General features: G+C 41.3%; 4 protein-coding genes and 1 non-coding gene across 5 annotated transcripts in view; 2 read left to right on the top strand and 3 right to left on the bottom strand.

Annotated features, from left to right (window-relative positions):
- Positions 1–4986, top strand: part of zdhhc8b (zinc finger DHHC-type palmitoyltransferase 8b) — a 67905-nt gene extending 62919 nt beyond the window's left edge. The window contains exons 9-11 of the mRNA XM_068310172.1: positions 430–536; positions 702–1765; positions 2271–4986. Of these exons, the coding sequence (XP_068166273.1) occupies positions 430–536; positions 702–1765; positions 2271–2403 (1304 nt within the window). The 3' untranslated portion in view covers positions 2404–4986. The remainder of the gene's footprint in view (positions 1–429; positions 537–701; positions 1766–2270) is intronic.
- Positions 4987–6638: 1652 nt separating this feature from the next.
- On the bottom strand, positions 6639–10093 carry ranbp1 (RAN binding protein 1). Its single transcript, XM_068310176.1, has 6 exons — positions 9956–10093; positions 8311–8435; positions 7977–8134; positions 7430–7552; positions 7271–7339; positions 6639–6876 (listed from the first exon to the last, which is right to left on the bottom strand). The coding sequence occupies exons 1-6, from the start codon at positions 9968–9970 to the stop codon at positions 6722–6724; spliced, it is 645 nt and encodes a 214-aa protein (XP_068166277.1). The 5' UTR covers positions 9971–10093; the 3' UTR covers positions 6639–6721.
- On the bottom strand, positions 7073–7199 carry LOC137593268 (small nucleolar RNA SNORA77). The gene has a single exon (XR_011035105.1). It is a non-coding gene; the product is annotated as a small nucleolar RNA SNORA77 (small nucleolar RNA).
- A 481-nt stretch (positions 10094–10574) lies between the features above and the next one.
- trmt2a (tRNA methyltransferase 2 homolog A) lies at positions 10575–15023 on the top strand. The gene is made up of 12 exons (XM_068310605.1): positions 10575–10715; positions 11492–12119; positions 12361–12469; positions 12695–12876; positions 13052–13166; positions 13253–13368; positions 13446–13557; positions 13645–13767; positions 13939–14014; positions 14101–14217; positions 14298–14394; positions 14505–15023. The coding sequence occupies exons 2-12, from the start codon at positions 11494–11496 to the stop codon at positions 14683–14685; spliced, it is 1854 nt and encodes a 617-aa protein (XP_068166706.1). The 5' UTR covers positions 10575–10715; positions 11492–11493; the 3' UTR covers positions 14686–15023.
- A 1710-nt stretch (positions 15024–16733) lies between these two features.
- Positions 16734–25349, bottom strand: dgcr8 (DGCR8 microprocessor complex subunit). Its single transcript, XM_068310604.1, has 14 exons — positions 25235–25349; positions 23941–24892; positions 22003–22165; positions 21532–21674; positions 20293–20596; positions 20006–20203; positions 19548–19649; positions 19311–19409; positions 19015–19097; positions 18695–18795; positions 18041–18147; positions 17730–17857; positions 17346–17459; positions 16734–16873 (listed from the first exon to the last, which is right to left on the bottom strand). The coding sequence occupies exons 2-14, from the start codon at positions 24613–24615 to the stop codon at positions 16790–16792; spliced, it is 2301 nt and encodes a 766-aa protein (XP_068166705.1). The 5' UTR covers positions 24616–24892; positions 25235–25349; the 3' UTR covers positions 16734–16789.
- Positions 25350–26023: the final 674 nt, after the last annotated feature.

The following is a 26023-nucleotide window of genomic DNA, read 5'->3' as shown; positions in this document are numbered from 1 at the left end:
TAAATTTCCATTTCTATTCATGGTGGGACAGGGAATAGGCATGATTTGGGGTGAAGAGAAACTGAATCAGTTTTATGGCACAGTGGAGGAATTTCAGGCCAAAGCACTGATCTATATTTTGCTGTGCGTAGCAAGAGATCTACCGACTGAATGGACATGAGAGGAATGTGATCTTTGATGGTGGTTTCATAGCTAAAACCATCTTGGCTCCTGGTAATATGTTCTTTATATTGTTCCATTGCTTGAAGTGCCTGTAAAAGAGTTTTGAATTGGAATATCTTCAGTGACATGCTGCATTATGTTCGGGAGTGACTACTTCCTCCTCTTTCATGGAGCACCACCACTTCCTGGTGGTCCGTCAGAGCACTGCAGTTGGTTTAAGAGTATTGTTGTTAGCGCTGCATTGTTAAGTCATTTCTTGTGTTGTAGAGAGTTCTCTTTCTGGTAAGACCCACCCGTCCACTCCAGCTATGTACAAATTCAGGCCGTCCTTTGGCACGATGCCTAAAGTCCATTACCACGTGACTGGAGAGAAGGTAAGATTTTGACACTTACATCAGAGATAAATTCTTTGGTCTGGTTTGTAGATCCTATCAGTGATGGGCTCATTGTCTGGAGTACAAGCTTCACAAGAAATGATCAAAGATCTTGGCCACATTTCTACCTAAATTTGGCTTGCCCTTCTACTGTTTGCTCAACAGATTGTCATGCCAGATGAGTGCAAGACCTCGGCCATCTTGGAAGAAGGTGTCCGTAGTCACGACTACAAATCAGAGCCAAACCTGGACCTTCCGGAGTACACCAATGCCCCCCTTCACCGAACCTTCCAGTCCTCTCCATTTCAGCTGGATTCTGACACAATCAACTCACGAACTCTCAGCTTGAAACAGGGTCAGCGCCGGCCAGAGAAGGGCCAGCTCCCAGCCCTGCAGTTACAGACAGTGATTTCAACTCCATATAAGAGCATCTTCTCCCCCAACACGCTCTCAAACCGTAACGGCAGCCTGTCTTATGACAGTCTGCTGAACCCCAGCCTCTCCCCAGTCACTGCCAGCGAGTGCATGTCCCATCGTGGTATGCCCTCCATGGGGTTCCACTCACCCTACCTTCCCACCAAAATGTGCCACATTCGGGAATCTGAAATGCAGAGACACCAGGTCGCTCCTACCTACAGTCCAGTAATACCATCCAGGGGAATGGGAAGGCATTCCCCTCATCCAAGGGACAGAGACCCATCCCCAGTGCGCTATGACAACCTCTCCCAGACCATCATGGCCTCCATCCAGGAGAGAAAGGAAATAGAGGAGAGGGAGAAGCGAATGCGCCACGGGCGCTCTCAGACCCATATCTATGTCCAGGACTCTGGGCTGTTTGATGGTGGCTATAACCCACCTCCAAATGCTTGCTATCCAGATGGGCCTCGGGGCCCTGGCTCCAGGGGCCCAACACCCCCAGCATGTGGAGGATCCAGGGACAACCTGATGGGGGTTGGGGTGGTGACCTATGGGCAGAGAACCCCTGTGCTGCGTCATGCCGGCTCCACGCTGGGCCGTGTTCCTAGAACTTCATCCACCTCTCTGCACACAGATCACAGCAGCACCAACAGCAGCCACAGCAAGACCACCGCCCCCGAGGGCTCCTATCGCTCCCCGGCCCATCAGACACACTCCCCTGCTATGCCCAGATCCCCCTCCTACTCCCATCAGAAACTCTCCTACATGAGTGCCCATGAGAGGACAGACTCACCTCATCTGGGGGGCCCAAGGTATGAACCCTGACGTGGCCCCTGTGGGACTGCATGCGTTACATTGAGTTCACAGGGACTGCTGCTCCCGTTCTCATCAGCTCATCCTTTATTACATGGGCAGTAGTGTGACTAACAGAAGCTAAGTGTAGCGTTATGTGCTGTATATGATAGCTATTCAGTTAAATATTGTCTGAGTCTTCATACATGTTTTGTTTCATATGTTTGCTTTTTCAGTAAAAATATCATTTTTTGTATGAATTCACAAATGTCAGAATAATAAAAATGTGTGACTCTTTTTTTTTTTTCTCTTGCATGCTTTTCATCTGCTTGTCTAACACTCCCAGGCCTTTTGCTTCACTAACAAGTACACATTCAATTAATCATTCATACCAATGTTTTTTTTCTGCTATGTGAGACACTCTATACAACTAAACTGCATGCTGCCACAGCTGGTTTCTGTTTGATTCGCATTACTTATCTTTGTGTTGACTATTTTTTTTCTTGTTCTTCTCTTTCCATTCAGAGAGGTCATGAAAGTTAATGGGCAGATGGACTGCCACCCCAGTGCCCAGGGCACCACCATCAGCCCCAGTCGACATAGTAATGTCAAAAAGGTGACAGGTGTAGGAGGCACCACTTATGAGATCTCAGTGTGAGTTGGGAAACCGCAACCACCTCTGATAACAATGGCCACCAAGCTACAAAGACTCTCATTATTATGTTTGTGATGTCTAGATAACGGCCAACCAACGGCAAGCAGCATCCTGTTTTGGACAAATCAACCAATCAGAGGTTCTGTCTAGCCAATCAACTTTCGTTTGTACTGAAAGGGTTTTTGTCAGTTGATAACTCTGCAGGCTTCCTGCGTGAGGACTGTCACGTCAGTAACATTTTGCGGCATATCGTCTCCGTTGTAAGAGTGGACCATTGACCAGGTTGTCGGCGTTATCGCTGTTGTCTCTCATCTGTGATCATAAAGCCTAAATGTTACACAGATGTTTGTTCAGCAGGAAGTGAAGGATGACCAGAAACACTACAAAAGAATTAAGTCTGACGCCTGAACTGTGAGAAGACAACAGTCCTTTCCAGGTCAATAGATTTCAAGAAGTCAAGGTGCTTCACATTAACTCACGCTGTTCATGTCATGTCCAGCATGTACGAGGAGCTGTACAGCTCCGACGCGCTGAGGACAGATCAGTTCGATCTGTACAGCTGCAGGCAACACAAGATAAGCGAGATAAGAAGCTGGAATATGGGGCTGTCGAGAGGGCAAATCATTGTCTGTCATGCCTGGTGGTTACATTCCAAATTGAGAAAGACTTTACATACAATTAAAGGTAAAAGTAACTTAAATTACTAATTGCAAAAAGAAAATTTCTCAGGAATTAGTGAAACCATCAGAGTTGTTAACTGACATTAACTCACATGTCATGAATGTGTCCTGTGTCAGCTCTATGGGGCTTCGAGTGTAGCTTGTTTGCTTCTCAAAGGTGAAGTCGGCAAATTCTGTTTGTTTCAATAAAGTTCAGTTCAGTGAGTTCAGCACGACACCTGTGCTGGGTAGATAGTTAACGTTCTGAAAACTCAGATTACCTCATCCAAATGGTTTTCACCCAGGTCAGAGACAGTGATAGCCTCTTTTCATGATTTCACAAAAGAAAAAAAGTTTGCTATGTACCGTAAGTTATGTTTGTATAATCATAGGATTTGAGAGGTTTAGTGAAACAAGACAATTCCTTGTAGTGAGATAACTGGTCAACCATTCATATTTTTGGTAGTTTTTGAATTGTTTCCTTTTTATACACCAAACCTTTCAAAGACTATGTTTGATACGTCTTTTTTATACACCAGATAATTAAGCCTGGAATTAATGTTATATTTTAAGTGGATTTTTATGTTGATGTATTATAAATTCAGTAACTAAATGATATTATAATAATTGGTAAAAACCTTCAAGTAAATATAACTTCTACCTTGCATCATGAATATGTATGATGAAATACAGTTAGAAGATGTGTGAGTAAGACTTGAAATACTGAAGCCCCGGTCGTTGACTGGTGAACATTCACTATGTGGTGAACACAGTCAAGGATTGGGCGAACAATAGCTGCCATGAGGTCTCAGTCAAAAGTAGGTGTGCATCCCTTAATCTCTCAAAGATTACAGTAGCTGTCTGGTACAGCTCCAGTATTATCCTCCACTCAGATGAAACACTTTTGTATTAATTTTGACCATAAAAATGAATTGGCAATATTTAACTGAATGTTTTTGTTTTTTTATGTATACTAGTGGAGTATGAAAAAGCATCCTGACCCAGGGGCCGAAGGAAATGGAGAATTGACATGGATGTAAATTGGTTCAGCTACATTTGCATGAAGAAACAAAACCATTGTTGCCTTTTGAGAGGAATATCTTATGTTCATAGACGACGAAATGTGTCTAGTTCCAGCCGTTAGGATTTTGTACGGTGCAGCAAATGACAGGAGGGACAGTGGTGAGAAGGTGAGGCTGAGTAGTATTTTAGCAACAGAAAGTAAGACCTAAACACAAGGTAATGCGTTATTTTGCTTACTTATGCAATTAGAGTTCTCTTTGGGGGCATTTTCGCCTCACTGCTGGTTCTTCTGATTTCTTCCTTTTCTGCGGATATCAGATTGTAAAGGCAGTAGCTGTAATATTCCTGCTTTCGGACACCTTCCAGCCAGTCTGATCAACCTTTTGTTGTCTCACCCAACTGCCTTAGAAGACAGGATACTCATTTCAAGTCTCTCATCTCTGTTGTTTAGACCGGTCTCTGTTGCTAGGCTTTGGTGTATAGGGCTATTCATTTGGTAAAACTGATGGTAAGATGGACAGCGGAACAGCTAAATGGAACATTTTTAAATGCCTAAATAGATTGTTCACTACTGAGTTGCCTGAAAATACTCCAGTCTATCATGACTTTGACGCCTGTTTGACCACATTTGAATACACACTATAGCTTTCATTCCTCTTAATGACTGCCATTAGTCCAGTGTTCTTTTGGAACATCACTGCAGGTCAGGGACATTCCCGACAGCAGCAGTGAATCTGCTCCATCAGCCACAGGATGTTTCCTGAGATTCAAATAGAAAATTCAATATGTATTAAAATATACTGTATAATCTAACTGTAAGTGTTCCTATTTTTGTGAAGAGAACATGACATGAGCAGAGTAAATAAAAGTTTCCAACTCCGTAAATGAATGACAATAATTATTGTAGGAATGAACGTGGGACATCCGCAAAATACTGGCGTCACATTCATAGTTACACCTCTAGCAAAACCTCAATAGAAAATATCAGCATGTAATGAAATGCTTCTGCAGGAACAGGCAGCCAGTCACATTTTTGTTTGAACCCAAGTACCTTAAGCATAACCTTGTATAATGACCCCAATGAGGTCATGTTCTCACCTTTCTTAAGTAACAAGATCATACAAAATCTGATTGGCAGATCTCCAGTCTGGCAATGTTTCACAGGTCCAGATGGAATTATTAAGCACAATAGGCCTGGACAAAGATCAACCGCCCCTCTCATTTTTCAACATTTAAATTTCATTAGTTACCTTAAAACTACTACTGAACTTTATTCCACCCATTAGTCTTAACAGAAACTGGAGATAAAGTCAGAGGCCAGACTGAGATGGTTTGGACATGTCCAGAGGAGAGATAGTGAATATATTGGTAGAAGGATGCTGAGTTTTGAACCGCCAGGCAGGAGACCTAGAGGAAGACCAAAGAGGAGGTTTATGGATGTAATGAGGGAAGACATGAAGATAGTTGGTGTGAGTGAAGAGGATTCAAAGGACAGGGCTAGATGGAGGAAATTGATTCGCTGTGGCGACCCCTGAAGGGAAAAGCCGAAAGGAAAAGGAGACTTAACAGAAACATCTTGTTTTAAGAATGACCTCAGAAACCTTTAGACCAGCACGCCACAACACAACATCACACAAGAGGAAAAAACACTTGTGGTTTTTGACAGCTTTTATTGGAAGGTGGAGGAAACACTTCATTCAAGTGCAAACGAAAAGCAACATCTCATCCATATACATGTATTTACAGATGCACTGGCACTTAAGATGTGCGCTTTGGAGGCAAGGTTATGAACTCAGTCAATGGAGAAAAATGCAGAGGGTGGTGAGCACACAGATCAGTAAGGGCACACTGTGTTAACTCTACATGCTAGAAAACTGGGAATGTTATAATCAAAACACAAACTTTTACGTTCCTGGGGAACTTCAGTGAGTAGCTGCATCTATTTCATGAACAGTAACCTTCAATTTCTTGGTGTTATATTTAAAACAAAGGGAAAATTGTAAATGCTAAGCAAAGTGCAATCTGATCTTTTTTCAGCCAGTTATCAACATGCACCATTTGTTTGATCTCTGCCAAGTCTGGAGTGGATTTTTCTACTAATCATTAGCTGTGATAAGTGATGAAAAAAGGAATTAAGTAAAAAAAACTACTACAGGGGATTTACTGAGAAGTCTTCAACTCATTTGCCCTTGCTAACTGTGGAAGCGTAGACAGTGCACGGGTTAAGAAAGTCTCCCCAGGAAGCATCACAAGAGTCTGCATTTAACGCATCTTCGTAATGCCCAGACCCCGTGCTGCTGTCAAGCAGGCTACATCTGTCTCTTCTATACAAACATACTGTTTCAGAAGAACACAATACCCCAATGTGGGAATTATCACTCTCACCTCTTCAGTTTTTCAAACGGAGCACTGACATGTAGATGACCCAGATGGAGAGCATGGTGCGGAGGGAAAGTGATTTTGTTTCTGTTCTCCGCCAAATAACTATTTTGTACTTATCCCTCAGTTGCAACAACTTGTGATCTTGAGGCAAAACAGAAAAAAAACCTATTAATATGAAATGTCCGGATTCAGTTTATTTAGTCTATTGTAGAAAAAGAACTGATAAACTGAAGATCAGCAAAGCGAGTTCTTGGTTCTCAATTCTTCTCCTCAGGCTTGATCTCCTCAGGCTTGACTTCTTCCTCTTTTTTCTCCGTCTCCTTTTTGTCATCCCCCTTTCCTTCTGAAGCCTTATCTTTTACAGAGAGCTCCTCCAGCTTCTCTGCCACTTTGTTTGTACTATCAGTATTGTCTGTGGTAAGAAAAGGAAATGTGCAGTTATCTAAAAATGTTTGGTCACAACAGTCCTGACACTGTCACCTTGCATCTCAACTCTGAAGAACGACCTCTCCACACTACAAATACATTTTATAACAGATTGCCCAGGCAACTTTTTGCCATGATGATACCATAATAAAACAGTTTCAACCTGATGAGGGTCAGATTGGAACTGTGCCAGAACATAGTGACACCAGCTTTCTGCAAAGCCAGCTTGGTAGTACGTTCTGCTTGTTCATGTAGCAGACAGAAAAAGTCCCTGGCTGGAGAGAGCAGCAAAGAACAGAGTGAGTCTGCAAACTGTGGAGACTTCCCATGTAGAGTGGTCCCTGCATACCGCGCAGAAAAAAAATCCAAATTCCACATACCTGTTTCCTTTTGATGTTTTCTGACCTCGTCCCTGCACTCATCAAACTTCACCTTGAACTTTTGAGCATCTGCAAACAACAGAAAACCAACATGCATTGTCATGGAGTTCCTGATTCATCACTGGTATATAAAAAAAAATCAAATGTGTAATTTCTTACTGTCTATGTTTATAAAACGTATTGCCAAGAGCTCAGGTTTGGGGCACTCATCAGCATAATCTGCTAGTGTGTTCCACACCCATGCCCTGTCACTGTTGGGCCGCAGCTCCATCCTAGGCGTAACTGGAGACACCAGAGGGGAAGAAAGATGATGTTAAGCATGATGACAAAAATTAAGACATAGTTTTAACTTATTCATGTAAACTTTAGAGGACATGCAAACTCAACATGAAAAGTTTCACACAACAACTTTGCTGAGAGTGTGTTAACCACCCATCACTGAAAGTCTCTCTTCCATACTACTAAATAAGTCCAGGCAAATCCACATATTCAGCAGTAAGACTTCTTCAGAGCCATTCTGCTGCTCATATGAATGTACATTCATATTTATGAGTCCTTAGTTTGACATGACAAAGACCAGGTAAACCATTGTCTTCAAATCCACAGACTGCAGTGAGATAGCCCCCTACCACCAAAATACTTTCAGTGTGGTTACAATGAAACATTAAAAGATGGCCTCTTGTGTACTTCAGAAAACTTGACTCACTGTGATGGTTGGCACAAATCTTCAACGTCTTGTCTCTCCTCATCAAAAGGCGGATGGTTCCTTTCTCTTTGTGTTTCAGCAGCTTCACATCACCGGTCCCTCTCTCCTTCCATTCTGACGGGTCATTCTCAGAGGCAAAACGGTACAGTTTAGCCCGTCTGAAAGACAAACAATAAAGAAATAACAGTGGTTTACATACTCAGTGGGACACCAAAAAACCAATGTCCTATCATTCACCCAGTCTCGCACAGGCTAAAAAAAAAATGGATTGGATGACAACACTGTGCACCTAATTAGCTATGAGGAAACAGTACTGAATATTAAAGCTACTTACATTTTAAAGAGTTCCTCCTCATCCTCTTCTAATGTTTTTACATCCTGCTCAGGAAGGGACACGATGGGCTCAAAATGAGGATCATGGTTTGAGTCTTCTGCAGTGGTTTCCTGGTCTTCCTGTTCCTATAAGCATGTAAGAAAGATGGGTAAAAATAGCGAGTCTTCTTGGATTCTATGGAGGAAAGTTATCCTATATGAGTCCTACTCTAGGGAAGCCTTAGAAATAACTTAAATCAGACATTCAAATTATGTAGAAGAAATTGGGTTTATGACGTGATCGTAGAGACCCATCAAAGCTAATCTGGAATACAGCAACTCCCAACAACTCACCAAAAGCCCTGAGCGCATAAATGATTGGGTTTGAGGGCTCATTTGTTACGTATAGCTATTGTATGAAGAATTGGCAACGCTCAGTGTTGCTGCTGAGCCAAGCACCTTTGATTATTATTCTATTCAGGGGGGGGGGGCAGATTGAGTGGACAGTACTAACAGAACTAGACATCCATGTTGTTCCTTCAGAGACACTTGAGGCATAAAATGACAATCTTTCGAATATTTTAAAAAAGTGACAAAATCATCAAAAAAGCTTACGTGGATATTTATTGTATTTGCAGTATTATTTTGGGAGATCTTTTTTTTTCCCCGAAAGGAAGCAAACGGACTTCCGAGTCCATCGGACTACTATTAAATAGCATAGCAAGTTAGCAGTGTCTCAATGTAGCGTCCTCTTTGTGTCTCAGCTAAGAAGCACCCGCAAAATTAGAGATGCAACATTCACTAAAACTTCAGTTGATTTAAAAAGGGATCTAATTAGACTGACTGGCTTTCGGTGGGTGTATTTGGTAATCATACCCACCGATTACCAAACGCTGTTGCTGTTCAATCTAGTCATTGTTCTTCAACTTTGCTTTTATAAAGCAACCCATTGTGAAGTTGCTTGGCTAGCTGAAAAGGCCTTTCACATTCGGGCAAGCTGATAGCTCCAAGGTGATCTTTTGGCATCGTCATGCATCTCACATTACAACCGTGGTTAATTTAAAAGGACGTTTATGACACGTTTGTGGGCCGTCGGATAAAACACCTCCTTTAACAATAACAATATGCAGATGGGGCTCCAGCTCCCTGCTACCAACGCTAACGCTAGTCAATAACGTTAGCAACTTGATGCTTGGTAGAACAAAGCCAAATTACACCGCTGACTTTGCCGCAAATTTCCAATTAATTCCAAAGTGATTACTACATATCTCGTTTAAATGACTGATATTGATGGTTAAAAAGTTACTTCCCCAAACGCGTGGCAACCTTAGTAGTAACTACTGCATAGTTCACAAGGCTAACGCTAACATGCTTCCCCCAGCTCCTTTAGTTCTGAGCTGACCTACACAAGATCATGAACGGGACAATAAAGATCCCTTGTTATCTGTCGGAAAGTGCTCCACAGATTTTTTTTTACATCCTATGTCCTTTAAAACAACCAATTAGCATTACTGATTCCACATAAAGACTAAATTATAGTCGCTTACTTAGCTCTCATCTTCCCTTATAAACTTTAGCGAATAACACATGAGTTACCGCGTTTCACAGAAAATTCCGACATTAAAGTAAGCGTTATATATTCGATGACCTAAAATGAGAGTCCTCACCTTCGGGTCCGCCATGATAATGAAGATGTTTGTAGATTATGGAAGTAGTTGGTAGATTCAGATCCCCGCCAGGCGCTGTGCTACTCTCACTTCCTGCTACAGCTTTCGCGCGCCCAATTTCTTACGTAAATCCGCGCCCACCGCCTCTCGTCTGTGGGACTGCCTGTTTCATCCAAAATGCGTTAGACAAACCTCCTACCAGACGATTAAGAAGATACCCTAAAGACAGCTTCTTTTGAATCTCCTGAAAAGTAATATTAATGAGTAAAATATTAAAGCCCTATTGCAATTGAAAAGGTTTTTCCAACAATAAGTCAACAAGGAGCAGCACAGTGACATCGGGAAGGATAGACCATTAACGTCATGCACGTGTTTATGAGTTGTTTTTTATGTCATGCCCTTTATTTTTCTTGTTTTTATTTTTATTATCTATTTAAAAATAATATTTTGTCGTACCGCTGGTGTTGCAGGCCTTTTTCTAATGCCCTGTCATTACTGCTGAATTTCAGTTATTTTTTTACACGATTTGTTTACGTGGAATACGAAATATAAACCAGTTAAATGAATCAATCAACTATTAACGTGTACCTAATTTAGCAAACTGGCGTCATGACGAAACAACAATGAATCTGTGTCTCGAGCCCTAAAATGACGGGTGGTTTAAAGAGTTCAGAGTTCACCGCCCACGTCACGTGATTAAATGAATATGGCGGCGCCCGGTACGTGCTAGTGAGAAGTAGAACTGGAAGCAAGTACGAAGGTAAGGCTCAAGAAACACGTTTTATGGACTTCTGTGGGATGTGGGCATGATTGGTGTAGAACAAGATACGGAAATACTGTTTGGAAATCAAACAGATGCCAACGATCTTTCCTCCGAGCTGAGAATTAAGCTACTAAGATAATTTAAAAGGTTTCCTTGCAATCGATAACTCTACGTAAGCAATCGACATCGCGATTGCAGAGAAAATAGACATTGTGAGTCTTTTCTGCGAAGCTTTGTAATATTTAAAAATGCAGAATACTTCCCTTGATAAATGTAATGTGTTGGTCGCGCATATTACTTTTAATTTTAGGTATTTGAAAAAGCTGCCCCGCGCTCCAAAACAAGCAATCCCGATCCACTTTAGTCCTCAGCCATTCCTTCAGTTTTACTTAAGAAACTGACTATATTTGTTCATGTATGTTTAAATCGTCGCACATGGTTAAAATTTCTTTGAAAATAAGAACTTAGTTTGTGTTGGGCAATAAGTTGTGACATGATGTGTTTGAGTTACAATGTAAGAAATTTGCCTTTTTGTGGCTATTTCAAGTACTGCAAGCACATTGCAGTTCAGGTGCTGAAACAATAGGTTATGCTGTTATTTTGTGAATCAGATGTGATGTTTGAGATCACTCAAATAACCATGAACATGTCTTTAAATTACAAAAAGAAAACATACCTTGAAACATTCTAAAAATGCTTAGAAACTGTTGTCACGTGTGTTTGACTTCATTATCAGACTGTTCACCATAATTTTATTTGACCTCCCTTTAAAGTGATGGCAGATGTCAGTAGCAGCCCTGCAGCTGATCCTCCACTCTCAAAGGAGGAGAAGAAGTCTGATGTCTTTCCCCAGGACTCCATCAGAAATGATGTAACAACTGATGTAAAAGCTGGGAGGGAGAAAGAGGCATCCTCCAACCCCAGCTTGTACCGGTATATAAAAGAAGATCTCTTTACATCTGAGATCTACAAAGTGGAGATCAGAAATCTACCCAAGTTCATTGGCTTTAACGACCTGAAGAAATTCCTTGCAAAACACAGCATTCACCCACACAAAATCAAGCTGCTCAACAAGCAGACCTTTGCTTTCATCACTTTCAAGAATGAAGAAGAGCGTGACAAGGCCATGAAGATGGTGCATGGCATGCTATGGAAGGGCCAGGTACTGAGTGTCAGGCTGGCAAAACCCAAAGCAGACCCTATACTGAGGAAGAGGAAGCAGGAGGAGGAAGAGAGCAAAGGAGGGCAACCCCAGTCCAAGCGAACAGACAGGGATGACGAAGATGAGCCACTCAGTGTCCAGATTGCCAATGTTGTGACTCCCCTGTGGAATGTGCCTTACGAGGAGCAGCTGAGGAGGAAGGAGCAGGAGGTGGTGGTGGTTCTGCAGAGGCTGGCCAAGTGAGTGGTGGAAGTTAGTGTCTAATAAGTGTACACATACAAGTGGTTCCACTGCTGTCTGTAAATCCTGCTGTTTGCTGCAGGAGTTAAGGAGTACCAACATTACGCTGGAGGGGGATGTCCCTTTCAAATTATCCAGCTGTTTCAGCATATTTACTGCCATGCATAAAATGTTGTTAGCTGTTCTGTCTCTGTGTCAGCATTTTGTAAATGTTAATGTTATTGTATTTTAACATTTCAGAGAGATTGGCAGCACCAACAAAGCCATGTTGCCATGGCTGTTTGCACAGAAAGGAAAATACAACAAAATGTGTTGTCCTCTGGAGGACATTCGGCCATCTCCTGCACAGGTATATTCACACATCATACTTATAGACTACCATACTAAAGATGCATACTACCATTCATACTACTACGATACTAAAGATTACGATACAATTAAATGTGTTGTTTATGAAGCCCTGTTGACACATTTTATGACACACTGTAATTTTACGTAGCATTCGATTGTAAAAGTATGCTTTCCTATATCACTCCATGTTGAATATATATCTGTTATTTCTCCTTTCTGACAGACAGAGTACAGAAACAAATGTGAGTTCCTGATTTCAGTGGGTGCAGACGGCGAAGATAAAACCATCGGTTTCCGCCTCGGAAAATATAAAGGGGGCTCCTGTGCAGTGGTTGGGCCGGCTGAGACATGCCACGTGTCAGCTGAAGCAAAGGGAGTGGTCAGCGAGTTTCAGAAGTTTATCAGGTATTATTTATAATAGTCCACAGTGAGGTATGGACACGGAAAGCGACACTACCATCACTTGTGTTGTATATCTGTTAGCTACTGTTGGTTTCAATGCCTCTTTGCATAAGATCCTACCTAAAATATGTTTGAAAAAGTGTTCACGTTTTTTTCACATCACACCTTTTGCACGTAGGACAACTCCCTACTTGGTGTACAGTCCTGAAACATATGAAGGACACTGGAAACAGTTGACTGTAAGGACTACAAGAACCAGACAAGCCATGGCTGTCGCGTTCTTCCACCCACAGGTGAGGAAAAATGCGCATGAACCCGATTCTGAAGAAGGTCACTGGTTGGATTTTTTTCTTTTTAATCTTTGTTTTTGAATGGCTAGAAACTTGAAGAAGAGGAAGTCAGTGCATTGAAGAACTCCATGAGGATGTACTTCACAGAAGGAGAGGGAAAAGACAGTGGAGTAACCTCTCTTTACTTTGTCAGAGAGGGTCAAAGGTAAGAAAGCCAATCAGAAAAGCAGGATACATGCAGAGCTGATTACAACATCTAAACATTTGTTTGCTTTGGTTCAGGACATCTCCAAACATCGAGGACCTGCCATGTGAGCTTGTGGCTGGAGAGAGCTGCATTCATGAGGAGCTCCTCGGGCTCAATTTCAGAATATCCCCTCATTCTTTCTTTCAGGTGAGATGGTTTTACTGTAGAGATGTTAAGGAGCCATGTGCTACTTTGTGCCAACTTTAGCAGTGTTGTATGTCTGATACCTGCCAGGTGAATACAGGTGCTGCAGAGGTGCTGTACTCGGCTGTGGGAGAATGGGCCCAGCTGGATCAGGACAGTACTGTGCTCGATGTATGCTGTGGTACAGGAACCATCGGAATCTCTCTGGCTAAGGTGACTTCACTTCTCTGTAATGGAAACTGACTCTGGATGCTTCTTAGGAATACAACAGTACTGAATTTTAAATGATTGTATGTCTAGTGATGGAAACACAGCTTTTTGTGTGTTGGAACCTTGGATTTGTGGGATGAAAATAAAGGATTTTGATGTTCTGTTTTTCTCTAGAGGGTGAAGAAGGTGATTGGGATTGAGTTATGCCAGGAGGCAGTAGAGGATGCCAAAGTGAATGCAGAGCTCAATGGTAGGAGCAGAAAACAAGCTACGACTTAAGGTGATCACAATGGGTTCATGAAGGTAGTGATGTTTTTCACTCGTTTGCATTTTCAGGTCTAAGTAATATTGAGTTTCACTGTGGAAAAGCTGAGGACGCGCTCCCCAACATTCTCAACGCTCTTGTGTCACCCAACGTCACAGCCATTGTGGATCCTCCCAGGGCGGGCCTACGTGAGTGAACAGCAGTCAAAATAAATGAATGCCACCCCCTCAGAGGTGTCACATTAATAGTTGCTCTCTAAATGAAACAGATTCCAAGGTGATACTTGCCATCAGGAGGGCAGAGCATCTGAAGAGACTGGTCTATGTCGCATGCAATGCTAAGGCAGCAATGAACAACTTCATAGAGTAAGCTGTTATTACTGAAAGAAAATAAAACCCTTAACAAATGTTACCATCTCATGGTAATGGCCAGTCCCATAATATTGTAAGTCTTACGATGGAATGCTGTCTTTCAGTCTGTGCAGGGCTCCGTCCAACAGGGTCCATGGGGCACCATTCCGTCCAGTACGAGCTATGGCTGTGGATCTGTTCCCTCAGACCATGCACGTCGAGATGATTCTGCTGCTGGAGCGAGTGGACTACAGCTCCCATCAGAAGGCCAGCGGTGCCACGGAAAGCACAGGATATCCACTTTAGAATGGAACCATGTGTAAGCTTGTTAGGTTGCACAGACTGTACAGGAAATATACACACATCCAGTCCTGTTGTCTTGGACTACAATAGTAGTTCATCTGGATGGAAATTAGTTAAGGGTCATCATTCAAGTGAGCTAATTTTATAATGCAGTGTTGGCTTACTGTAACCTTGTGACCCAGCATGCATTGTATTAACTGTTAATGGAAAATTTTAATTTGCTGTCTTTTAGTTCAACTTATCCAGAATCACTCACAGGAATTTTATTTTATAGCTCTACCTTCATTCAACTTCATTGTTTCCTGAAAATGATACCTTGTGATGATAATACACTATGGAGCAACCAACCAGATTCATTTGTTTCTTCATTTTACTCAAAAAAAAAGAAAGAAAAGCAGTTCGCTATTAGGCAAGACTTTTTATTTTGCATAACAAATATCACTGAAGTTATGAGCTTGGGTTGCAATTCTTCATTAAAAGCAGCAACATTTCAAACCTTTCATCGGTACACCTCAACAGCAACGCATGGAAAAGCTTTTTTTTTTTCACACTGACACACACCAGAAGATAAAACTCAGGAAATCACATTCTTAAAGCGATCTACAATATCCCTACAGCCGTGTAGTTCAAGTTGGTTCTGTTGGTTTGTAGAAGAATCACAAGCCAAATACTTGACAAAGAAGCAGAGCAGTTTCTATTTTGTTCCAGCAAGTAATGAGTTTATGCATTGTCCGGTGTTAATGTTTCTACTGTACAGAATGCAGCAACATTACGCTATAAAATGCATAAGATTGTATGTAGGCTTTGGTATACACAGTTTCATCAGCTTGTGTTGGGCTAAATGACTTGATCATATTTTGTTCTCGTCAGTGTACCAACTACATTTTGCAAGGCTGACTTTGAATAGTGTATTTTACTTGTAGTCATGGTCAGCTGTAACATTGGTGACAAACACGATGCGCAATCCATGAAGACACATCTCCATTTGCATTCCCTCTGGCATGTGATGTTTAACGTCAGTAAAACCCTCACTAATAAATGAAATGCTCCATCAAGTAAAGGGGGTGTGGTCTTTCCACTTCCTGTCAAAGGGCATTTTAGGTCCAATGTATCTATATACTCTGAGCCCTTTGTAAAAATTTATTAACTAAGGCAACAAGTAACCACCATGATCTCTTAAGGGCACCTAAATGAAAATCTGCTAAAATGTATCTTGTGGTTAGCTTATGTGCATGGCATTAGTACTCGAAGGAAAAAGCTAGCAAGAATTAAGAGCTTAAAAGAAACAATCCTCTACACTACAGTACTCTGTGGCCCTGTGCTTGGTTTGCTGCACTGTGCATGAGCAGCAGAATGTCAATTTCTTCTATTGCCAATAAATGGTAAAAGGAGGAGAAAATAAAAAGGCAACAAGTCCCACAATGGTCAACTCCCAAAACATCAAATCAGTTGGCTGCTGTACCAACAGCATGATCAGTCAACAAAAATGTCTGACAGGACACGAGTGCATAACAATAGTTCTCAACAGTGATCACTTCACTACGCATGTTTTTAAGTCATGCAAACCAAAACAGCAACTGTCCATTCAGAGGAAAAACAATCCAAAATATCCATAACACTAACCATTAAAATACCCAATAAGGATTAGTAGTCCCTTTCAAATACTTGAAGCACAAACAAAATTAACAGGCACTGGCACCATGACTTGCAACTGTTGAAAACAACACTTTCAAACAAAACCAAGGTGTGCAGTGTTTTTTTTTTTTTTTTTGCTTTGCAGTCAAAGTAGCATGCATTTTTATTCTGTTGTGGTTCATATGTTGTCATGTCTAGTTAATGTCAATGCAGCCTCAGGTTATTTTTTCTAGTGCTATAATGAGGATGCATCTGAAGAGGTAGATGACATTTTGCTCCACGGTGTGTTAGTGCACTTAGTCCTACCCTTACATCTACCAGCTGAACCTATAACACAAAGGAAGGAAGCAGTTCTACCGGTCTGGTGAAATGGGAACTATATTGCCATTAAATCTCAGTGATGCAGAATGAAGTGATGGATGGTGGTGCTCGACAGCTGACAGTGACTGGGCTTCAGTTCTGTGATTCAGGCTTAAACGTCAACAGTGCAGAGGGGTTCACTCCCTGGCTGGGCAGACTCCATTATGGTCATCTTGGGTTTTTTCCTGGTTTCTTCCTGTTGCAGAAATATAATTAAGTAACCAAAGGTGAAACGTACATTCTAGAAACAACATTAGAAACCCAAATCTATTCTGATACTTTAGTCTGCGAGTAAAAATGCATCTGTCTAAGCCTCAAATTTTGCTGCAGAGTAATGCATTCTTTCCTGACTAATTGAGACCCTGCAGATTTCCTGTTTGAAATTCCAGGCTTTGTTTGGACTGAAACCACCCTCTCATCTTCCTTTCAATGAGCTCCCTCGTGACAGAACTACTGATGAACAACAAATACTGTTTTTTGGTTCTATGTGAGAAAAGATGTTTGAACATATATCAGTGAACCAGCCTTTAATTTTATATGAAAGTCAAAGAAAACAGGCTTATACTGCAGGGATGTAATTGTAAGCTGTGTGCGCTTAAGGAGACACCAACATTTTAATGTCACGATGTTGAAAGATGTTAAAATGCAAGATTTGTTTGAACTCTCACCCTCTGGGCGGCTAGTTTCCTCATTTCTTCCTGCAATTTGTTCAAGATATGAAGGTTGGGCTTGTTCTTCTTGGCAAACTGCTGAAGCTCAATCACACTCTTATCAGAGTTTTCCTGGAAAAGATCAGCTATTTTAAAAGTCATGGAGACCTGCTGGCGTGAGTCAGAAATAATTTTGCTTCCAGGATGTCGCCATGTACGTTTCCCTGGAGCTCTGATGTGGGAGGAAATCATGTTAAAAAAGACAATACATGACCTCGAAAAGATAACTGCTGACTCATACCTGTAAAGATGCAAGCTACACTCCAATATTTGTAAAATGAAAAATATTAACACACAATAAATCCAACATTCCCATGACCACAGAAGTGCCAGAGGTCTTACCTTCTTGACCATCTTATTGCTCTCCCTGCCGTACATACGCAGCAGTGAGCCCCAGTTCTTTACATGTGGATGAAGCATCTGTAGGATCTTCTGAGATGCTAGCTGTTTGCCAACCCTCTTGTTCTTGCCTGGTGGCAAAAACACCAAACAAAATACTGAAAACTTTGTGTGTGTGGAATGATTAGTTGGCTCCACGAAGTGAAAGACCCATTGAATTCTAATTTACAGCACTGTAATAACTGAGTAAACCAACTTCACACGCTGACTTGTTCAGTCACACCGTGTGTAGATGAGAATCACGGTCTACTTACACCAACCACGCACAGTGTGCTTCCCACATGTCATCACATATTCGCTTTTCTGGTTTTTCCCTGGGATCACCTCAAACTTAATGCTGGTGTCTCCCATTCCATGGTTTCTGTGGGGAGAATGAAGCAGATTGTATGAATGTATTCAACCTGACCTGAGGTGCCCTGAGCAAAAGAACAGCTGCAGCATTAAACATGACAAGTAACACGTAGCTCTATTCTAAGAGCAATGAATGCATTCAATGCAATGAATTAGGTGGTGTGGTAATCCGCCTCAAAAACCTTGTTGACAGTGGATGGAGCTAAAAGCTAATTTAATCCCATGTTCATGTGAAGTTCATCTAGATGATACTATTAACAAACAAATAGAGATGCGAAATGAGAGGTTTATTCAGATAAATAAAGTGATTCTTTGATCTTGCAAAGTTTGAATTAAGTTCAATTTGTTTTCATACAATCATGTAAAAGATGACATGATCACAGTGAATATAAAAAAGAACTTTTCGGTTCTTGTACAAAATCTATTTTCTTGAATGTCATCTTCTTATTTGTTTTTCTTTTCCCTCAGATTCACAAACGCTCAGAGATCACGGTGGCTCATGGAGCTGTGGGAACAACATATTCCTCTTATTGGGGTTATTATACAATCTGTCTTACCTTTTAAGGCACTCATGAAGAATCTGATATGGCGAAAGTAGTCCTGCTTTGTTAGTCAGCTCATACACCCTCGAGTCTTCTATACTGATATGATTAAAATACTGTGGGACAAAACACATGTAACATCACCGTCAATACGCTGCCTCTACACTGAACAGGCACCAAATTTAAAGTCAGACATCTACCTTCAGCAAACACTTAACATCTGAATTCTAATTTAGGAACGCACACTAAAACTTGAGTTTACTCTGAGTCACTTTAATAAACATGACTGGACGTGAGAACACAATGAAATGTGACACAGAAAAAAAACTAATGACCTCCAGTTCATCTCCCTCAACAGGCTTCTCCTCCGAGGTCTGCTTCACAAAGTCAGGGATGAGGATTTCCAGTGTGGCTCGAGCTAAAAATTAAATAATGAAATAGTTTAATTAGTATACATCTTGGCCACTTTAGTTCTTCATAAGAACCAATTTAATCTCTCCAACACAAAATAATAACCTTTACAAAATATTTGAAGTTATGAGGACGTCAATATTCTTCCACATGACCAGTGGTATCAGTTGAGACAAATGCCAATTAAAAACGATAAGTACTGTAAATAACAAGAATTTACCAGCTTTATTCTTGGCAAGTTTTTTACTGCTTGCGGTTCCTGTGCCGTAAGTGACTCCATCTATAATGACTGACGCACCAAAGGGTTCACTTGGGTTCTCTGTGGACAAAGTTTGATGTGATACACACACGTCCTGTTAAGATAAACAAGCCTAAAGCTTTTGGAAATAAACATCAGTTTAGTGAGCAACTCCAGCAGCAGACACAACAGTGACTTCAGAATCCTCGAGACACTTACCACATTCAAAAAAGTTGTAAACAGGTCGAACCTTTAGGACACGCTGCATATATTCATGCAAGATGCAAACTTCTGACTTCCCATTAGGGTTGATGACAAATTCTGTCAAAATAGAAACATTTATAAATAAACATTTAGAACTGGGTTTATGGTATAAATGTTGAAAAAGTCTATCCAAAAAAAAAAAAAAATATATATATATATATATATATATATATATATATATATAAAATATAGCAGTTTAATTGTCATTTCATTCTTTCTACTAGATATAAAACTCACATTTGAAAATATAACAACCCTACAAGTGAGTTCACACACTCTCTGAAGGAAGCAGAACTACACTGGTCATATTCATATGATTGACAAACTGGTTTTTAAAGGTTTAATGGATGTATTGTGGAGTTCAGCGGTTTATGGAGTTTATGGGATACTGATCATGAAGTTTCAATCCATGCCTTTTTTCGTGGGTGCGTCCTGAACCGAGAGTGTGATGAGTTTCTGGTTGGCAGGGAGGATGGGTCTTTCGGACTCTGCCTGCTTCCTCTTCATGTCTCTGTTGAACTGCCTCCGCTCAGCCCAGGTACGAAACTTCTTTACGGTGACTTGTTCAAAGTCGAAGCATTTCTCGAGGTACATGCGGAACTCTTCAAGTTCTGCATGGAGGGTTTATGAAATCACATCAGTTAAAACAGCAAAAACCAGTGATGACATTTCTAACCTCTGTCTTGGTTTATGGACTTACCTATGGACTCGTCTTTGCAGACCTCCACCTTGGCCTTGACTTGTCCCAAGGCTCCTTGAGCCGTGTCAAAGCACTGGGACTCCCTTCCCTTCGCACCCGTCTGACTGGAGGGAGGGATGTCATCCTGCTCGTCAGCTGTGGCCCCGGATTTGGCTGCTCCATCTACATCAATGGCCTCCTGGCTAGCCTTGACTGGAAACTCCTCTGCATTAACCGTCATCTCCCCGTTAAGCTCTTTCTCCTCTTGTTCCTTCATTTTTTTGTAATGTAGGCAAGGGATGCTACTGGTAGGTGGGTCATGTTTCTGTACGAAACAAGAGAATCAAGATGTAAAAGAAAACTAAAACAAAAAAACCCCCAAGAAAGTCAGAGACTGCAACATCCCGTGACTTACCCTGACCTACTTCCAGAGTGGGTCTTTGACCATAGATCAAAGCTAGTGCATAGGTAGATCAAAACACTAGCTTTGATCTCGGGTCTTACACTGGCCTCCCTCGTCTTTCTATATTTTCCAGTTCCTGAGTGTACAAAAGTTAAAATTTGACCTTGACTTAGGTTTCTCAAGGTCATCATCTCATTTTCATCCCCTTTGCTGCCCGAGTAATGTGCTTTTTGTTTCATCTTTCTATCCGCAACGGTTGCAAAGATATTTGGTGGACTAACGGACGGACGGACGGCCTAACAGACAAACACGAACACTGACAATTACAATACATCACTGCTTTGAAGCGGAATGTAATAAAGTTGTTCTCCATTAGGAAATAATCTTTACTGCACCCCTACCCACTCATGCAGCCTTTGTTTTGAATGTATGCTATTGAGAAGACAACCAATCTTTACAGGACTGAAAATTTTCACACTGAAAAACTCAAGTAGACTAAAAAAAACACACTAAGAATATACAATGAATACAGCCTATGTCACTTTAATGCCAACATTCAGAATCAACAATCCTTCAGAAGAAGCTGAACTGGAAACCCTAGCCTTTCAACAAGACTATGGTGTTTAAACACTTCAACAAGTTCATTACTGTTCAGAAAAGTGTTATTTCTGAAATGGGCTTTCACAGCTGGACCAATTTCGACAAAAGAAAAACAACAATAACCCACTAGAACCAGTGGTGGGAGCTCATGTCTGAACACTTTTTTTTAAAATAAACAACTGACTTAGATGTATGCTCAACAAATGCAAACATCAGAAGCACTGCAAATTGAAGTGGACACTTGTGTTACACTTTACCCTAATACTGCCGGTGCCGAGGAAATAGGGTCGGGACCAGGTGACTACCCTGGTCTCTCTGTGCAGGTAGACCGGAATGCCTGAGTTATGGAATGTCATGATCCATCCGTCAGGTAGAGGCTCAGTGGGAGGACGGCCCCGACCTGGAAGATGGGAAAATAAAAACATAAATGCAGCCACCAGTCAGTACAATAATACTTTGTTGAGTTAAATCTATTGATAAAAGCATTACTCCTCATTATGAGCACCTGTACATACAGAAAAATGTTTTATCAGTTCTCTTTTGTGTGGCTCTACCACTCTAGCAACTATTACTAGTAATTCACTCAACCACTTCTCTAAAACACACTCATTTAAAATGTATGTGGCACGTTTTAAGACATGAAATCATTCTGTGTCCTTCATACCAAAATCACATCCATTTTTAAGAACTTGGATACCAAAACCTGAATATTCAGATCCACCACTCACTCTTCAGGACAGTCTTAATTTTGGTCATCATTGGCTGAATGCCGTCTTCACCATCTGACTGATGATCGCTGTCCACGCCATATTTGTCCTCTGATGAGCGCATCTTTTTTGGGACCGGCATGCCCTCCTCCAGCAGAGCATCGACATCATTGTCAAACTCCTCCTGTAAGAGTCATTGGTTAAGACTGGCACAGAGTGATGGGTCACTATTAAAAATGTTTTGAAGGCTTGGCTAGACAAGAGTAATGCTATTAGAGAAAAAATATCAAAGCCCCACAGTGGTCGAAAACAAATGAAAAACAAGAACCAATGCAGTCAAAGACTGCAACATCCCATGACACCCCTGACCTACTTGCATAGGTCAAAGACCAAAGCTAGTGCTCTGACCTACTGTCATTGATCAAAGCACTAGCTTTGATCTATGGTCTTACTCAAACAGGCCTTCTCCCTCTTCTTTCTGTCTTATCTGGTTCCTGAGTGTACAAAAGTTGAAATTTGACCTTGACTTTGTTTTCTCAAAGTCAAGGTCATCTTGTTTTCATCCCCTTTGCCGCCCAAGTAATATGCTTTTTGTTTCATCTTTCTATCTGCAACGGTTGCGAAGATATTTGGTGGACATACGAACAGACAAACACTGACAATTACAAAACATCACCACTTTGAAGAGGGATGTAATTATCTGTTCCAATTTGGGGAAAGTTAAATAATTTGAATTAAAATAAAGTATGCATCTATATCAATTCCAACTACAAATTAAATGATACAATTAAAAGATTTTTGTTACTTTGCTAATTTTTTCATGACAAGGAAACCCAGCATTTTGATGGGATAAATTAAATGTGTACTAACCTCTTCCAGCACCTCACTTATCATTTCACAAATAAATGAAAAAACAAAAAACATTTCAATATAAGACATCTCCTCCGTGAATTTTTGCCTAATTTCATATTGAAGCTGTCTGCCAGCATCCACCAGTTGAATTGTAAACATACAGCCTAGTCTGTAGCCAAACAGCAAAAGAACATCATGACAGACATCTTTATTATTGTTGTTTTAGTTTGGCTTTTATATGTACACATTCTTTTGCAAACAATACTCCCTCATTTAAAAGTGTCAAAGCACCCCAATGCTTTGAAGGCCAGACCACCCCACAGATAACTCACCATTCAGCTGCATTATATTTGCATAGATACACGAGTACTTACTAGTCACGTTAGCCTTTTTTAAAAAACCAAATACAGATACAACAAATTAAAATCGCAAAACTTTTGCGATGATACGGCATCGGGTTTGTATGTATCCCACTGGGGTCCTCACCTTTTTCTGACAACATTTTGACTGATGACAGATTACGAGCCACTGAACACAGAATAATCTGATTCTCCAAAGTAACTATAGACTAGCTATGAAACAAGTATAGGTTTAGTTGAGACATACAAAGTAACAGCATAATTAAAAAGCTGTCATCAGTACCTCAAAACTTTCATAGATACTGGGAATAATATTTTACTGGGATCTGTTTGATTTCTTGCCGAGACAGATTTTTGTCATTGGGGTTTCACTTTTTACTGCTGATGTTAATCATTTTGATTATCAATTACTGGCATCACTGGTGAATCATAAAATTTATCCGTAAACAGCATAGACAACAGTTCATGTTAGAAAAGGTTCAACAGAAAACCAATGCTTGCATATATTATGCTGGTCAAGTTTGTGTTGCAAGAAGATGCTTTTAACAAGCCTGTATTTCAAACATAGTTGTCAGTTGGATTTTTTTTGTTTGTTTTTTTTTGCCGTCACTAACCTTTAGTGTTATAAGAGTATAAATAGAAATGACGGATCTGTGTTTATGGACAGTGGTAAAATGTTTTTCATATGGATTGTTGTAGAATAACAGAGGGCGGGTGTGTAGCACAAAAATCAAGACTGCAGACGTACCTCATAAGAGTAAGGCAAGGCCTCGTCATCCGCTTGCTCCTGCTGCACTATGACCTCAGACTTAAAGCCACCGTGTTCCCCATCATGATCCAGGAAGTTCTCGTAGAAGTCATCCAACTCATCCAGGACAGCAAACTCTACCTTGTTTTCCAGATCCACATCCGCCTCCTCTAATGCTCTGCCTGTTATATTTCCTGCTCCAGAGCTACTCTCAGCTACTTCCTGCTCACTCGTCAAGTCATGCAACTCACCATTTTGATCATCTGTACCTCCTCCCTGCCCTTCACCTGTGTATAAAACCTTCCTGTCTTTGCTACTGCTGCTGCTTTCACTGAAGCTTACACTGATTTTAACATCTCTTAGCAGCCTGAGGTCAGGTAGAAACTTGGTGACCGGGGGAGCATGGCGAGCCGTTCTGGGGCACGGTGGATTGGGATTGGACTCATCAGAGAGTTGGCTACAGAAAGTTATTGAGCCCATGCTGAGAGGGTGCGGTGGCTGTGCTTCCCCGTCTTCTGGGGTGTCTGTGTATCCATCACCACCAGAGCTAACGTCCATTACCTCTGCGTCACTGGACGTTTGCAGGGGAGGTGGTGGAGGTGCTCTGCCCTCATCTTGGCCCAAATAATCAGGTGGCTCCAAGGGGAGAGGGGGTCGTACATCATCTACTTCCATGTCCTCTATATAACGTACTACAACTTATACAGCCTGATAATATATTCAAAACTAAGATGTTGAAAGACTCTTTTCTTATCTAAACCCTGAATGCATGCAGAAGCACATCCCTGTATAGACCACGTACCAGAGGTGAAAATGCTAAGCTGACTACATTGTTCTTTTCATTAATGTAGACAGCTTTCAGAATCACTGTCTCAATTATTGGAAATCACAATGCATTCAGCTTAATGTAGGATCTAGGCACTGATCATCCTCCACTGGAGTCTTCTGGTACCTAGAAACAAGGACCAGTGAGAGAGACGGTGAACGTTGTGCAAGGACCACATCTGCAACCACAGCCTACCTCTGCCGCTGCTGCTATGTAGCTACGGAAAACTGATTTCAGCGTGCACACGGGTCCTTTAGCTGGACTACGCTGCTACCGTTTAAAATAGCGTAAACTGTTATTCTACATTAAGTGAGACAGAAGCGCCGTGTTAGCTCATCTACTTAGTTACCGAGGGCCCCTGGTGTCGTTTCATTAGTGCTAGTATGCTAACAGCCAACAACGGACTATAGATAACCGGGTGAGAAACGGTCAGCTAGGATGTATGCAGTTCATGACAAAAATACTCACGGATAGAAATGGCACGACAGACTCCGAATGGCTACCTAACTACCTATTCAAACGCTATTACGGCTCGACGCGCTGTCATACCACCTCGACGGCTGCCCCGCCATCTTGACGAAAACCACAATGGTAAAGCAGCTAATATCCCGCCTCAAAGACCGGCTTTTTTGATTGATGGTTCAACGGACCAATCAAAACGCCCATCTGAGACCGCCGCTCAACCAATCAAACGGCAACATTCACACTGCGTGCAAAAAGTTTCCACATTAACGCACATTAGACTTTACTACTGTTGTCATGGTAGTTACGACCAGCAACCGGTTAACGAGATGATCTCTTTCGGTATCAAATAAATTAATTGGTCATATCGTATCGTGATGTTTGAAGGTAGTGAGCGCTACTCGTGATTTATCCCTAACTACCAGCTGGAGTCACTATTAACCGACAGTTGAGGATCAGGCCCAAGCACTGCAGCTCAAGTTCAGAATTATTGATTTATTTACAGAAAATAGCGGAAATAGTTTTAATTTATTTTAATTCTTGTTATGTTAACTTATACTCAACACATGAATTAATGTAACATTAGATCTTCTGATGTAAACCCCTATTTACACAGTACATTGGCTACATCACGCATGGTTTTTACTAATCTCCCCACCTATATATTTGAATAAACTCACTTGAAAAGTCTCACGCAGTCAAACTGTCACCAACTCCACCCACTACCTGTCAATCAAGCGCCCAACCAATCACGGTGCCCAACCAATCACAGAAGGAATCACTGAACAATGTGGC

Source organism: Antennarius striatus, chromosome 3 (assembly GCF_040054535.1).
Source record: "Antennarius striatus isolate MH-2024 chromosome 3, ASM4005453v1, whole genome shotgun sequence".
In the NCBI taxonomy this organism is placed as follows: Eukaryota; Metazoa; Chordata; class Actinopteri; order Lophiiformes; family Antennariidae; genus Antennarius; species Antennarius striatus.
The sequence above is the reverse complement of the archived record's forward strand: the minus strand, read 5'-3'. Positions and strand labels throughout refer to the sequence as shown.

Bases quoted from the DNA above. Each gene is read 5' to 3' on its own strand.
- ranbp1 (XM_068310176.1), bottom strand. The intron at 7,553-7,976 runs GTGAGTCAAGTT...TGGTGTCTCCAG, and splicing joins GATTTGTGCCAACCATCACA to TTACGCCTAGGATGGAGCTG. The intron at 6,877-7,270 runs GTATGTGGAATT...TTCTTACCACAG, and splicing joins AAAACATCAAAAGGAAACAG to ACAATACTGATAGTACAAAC.
- trmt2a (XM_068310605.1), top strand. From the start codon at position 11,494: ATGGCAGATGTCAGTAGCAGCCCTGCAGCTGATCCTCCACTCTCAAAG. The intron at 12,120-12,360 runs GTGAGTGGTGGA...TTAACATTTCAG, and splicing joins GTTCTGCAGAGGCTGGCCAA to AGAGATTGGCAGCACCAACA. The intron at 14,218-14,297 runs GTGAGTGAACAG...TAAATGAAACAG, and splicing joins TCCTCCCAGGGCGGGCCTAC to ATTCCAAGGTGATACTTGCC.
- dgcr8 (XM_068310604.1), bottom strand. From the start codon at position 24,615: ATGGAAGTAGATGATGTACGACCCCCTCTCCCCTTGGAGCCACCTGAT. The intron at 22,166-23,940 runs GTACGTCTGCAG...TGACTCTTACAG, and splicing joins CCTTGCCTTACTCTTATGAG to GAGGAGTTTGACAATGATGT. The intron at 21,675-22,002 runs GTGAGTGGTGGA...CCCATCTTCCAG, and splicing joins AATTAAGACTGTCCTGAAGA to GTCGGGGCCGTCCTCCCACT.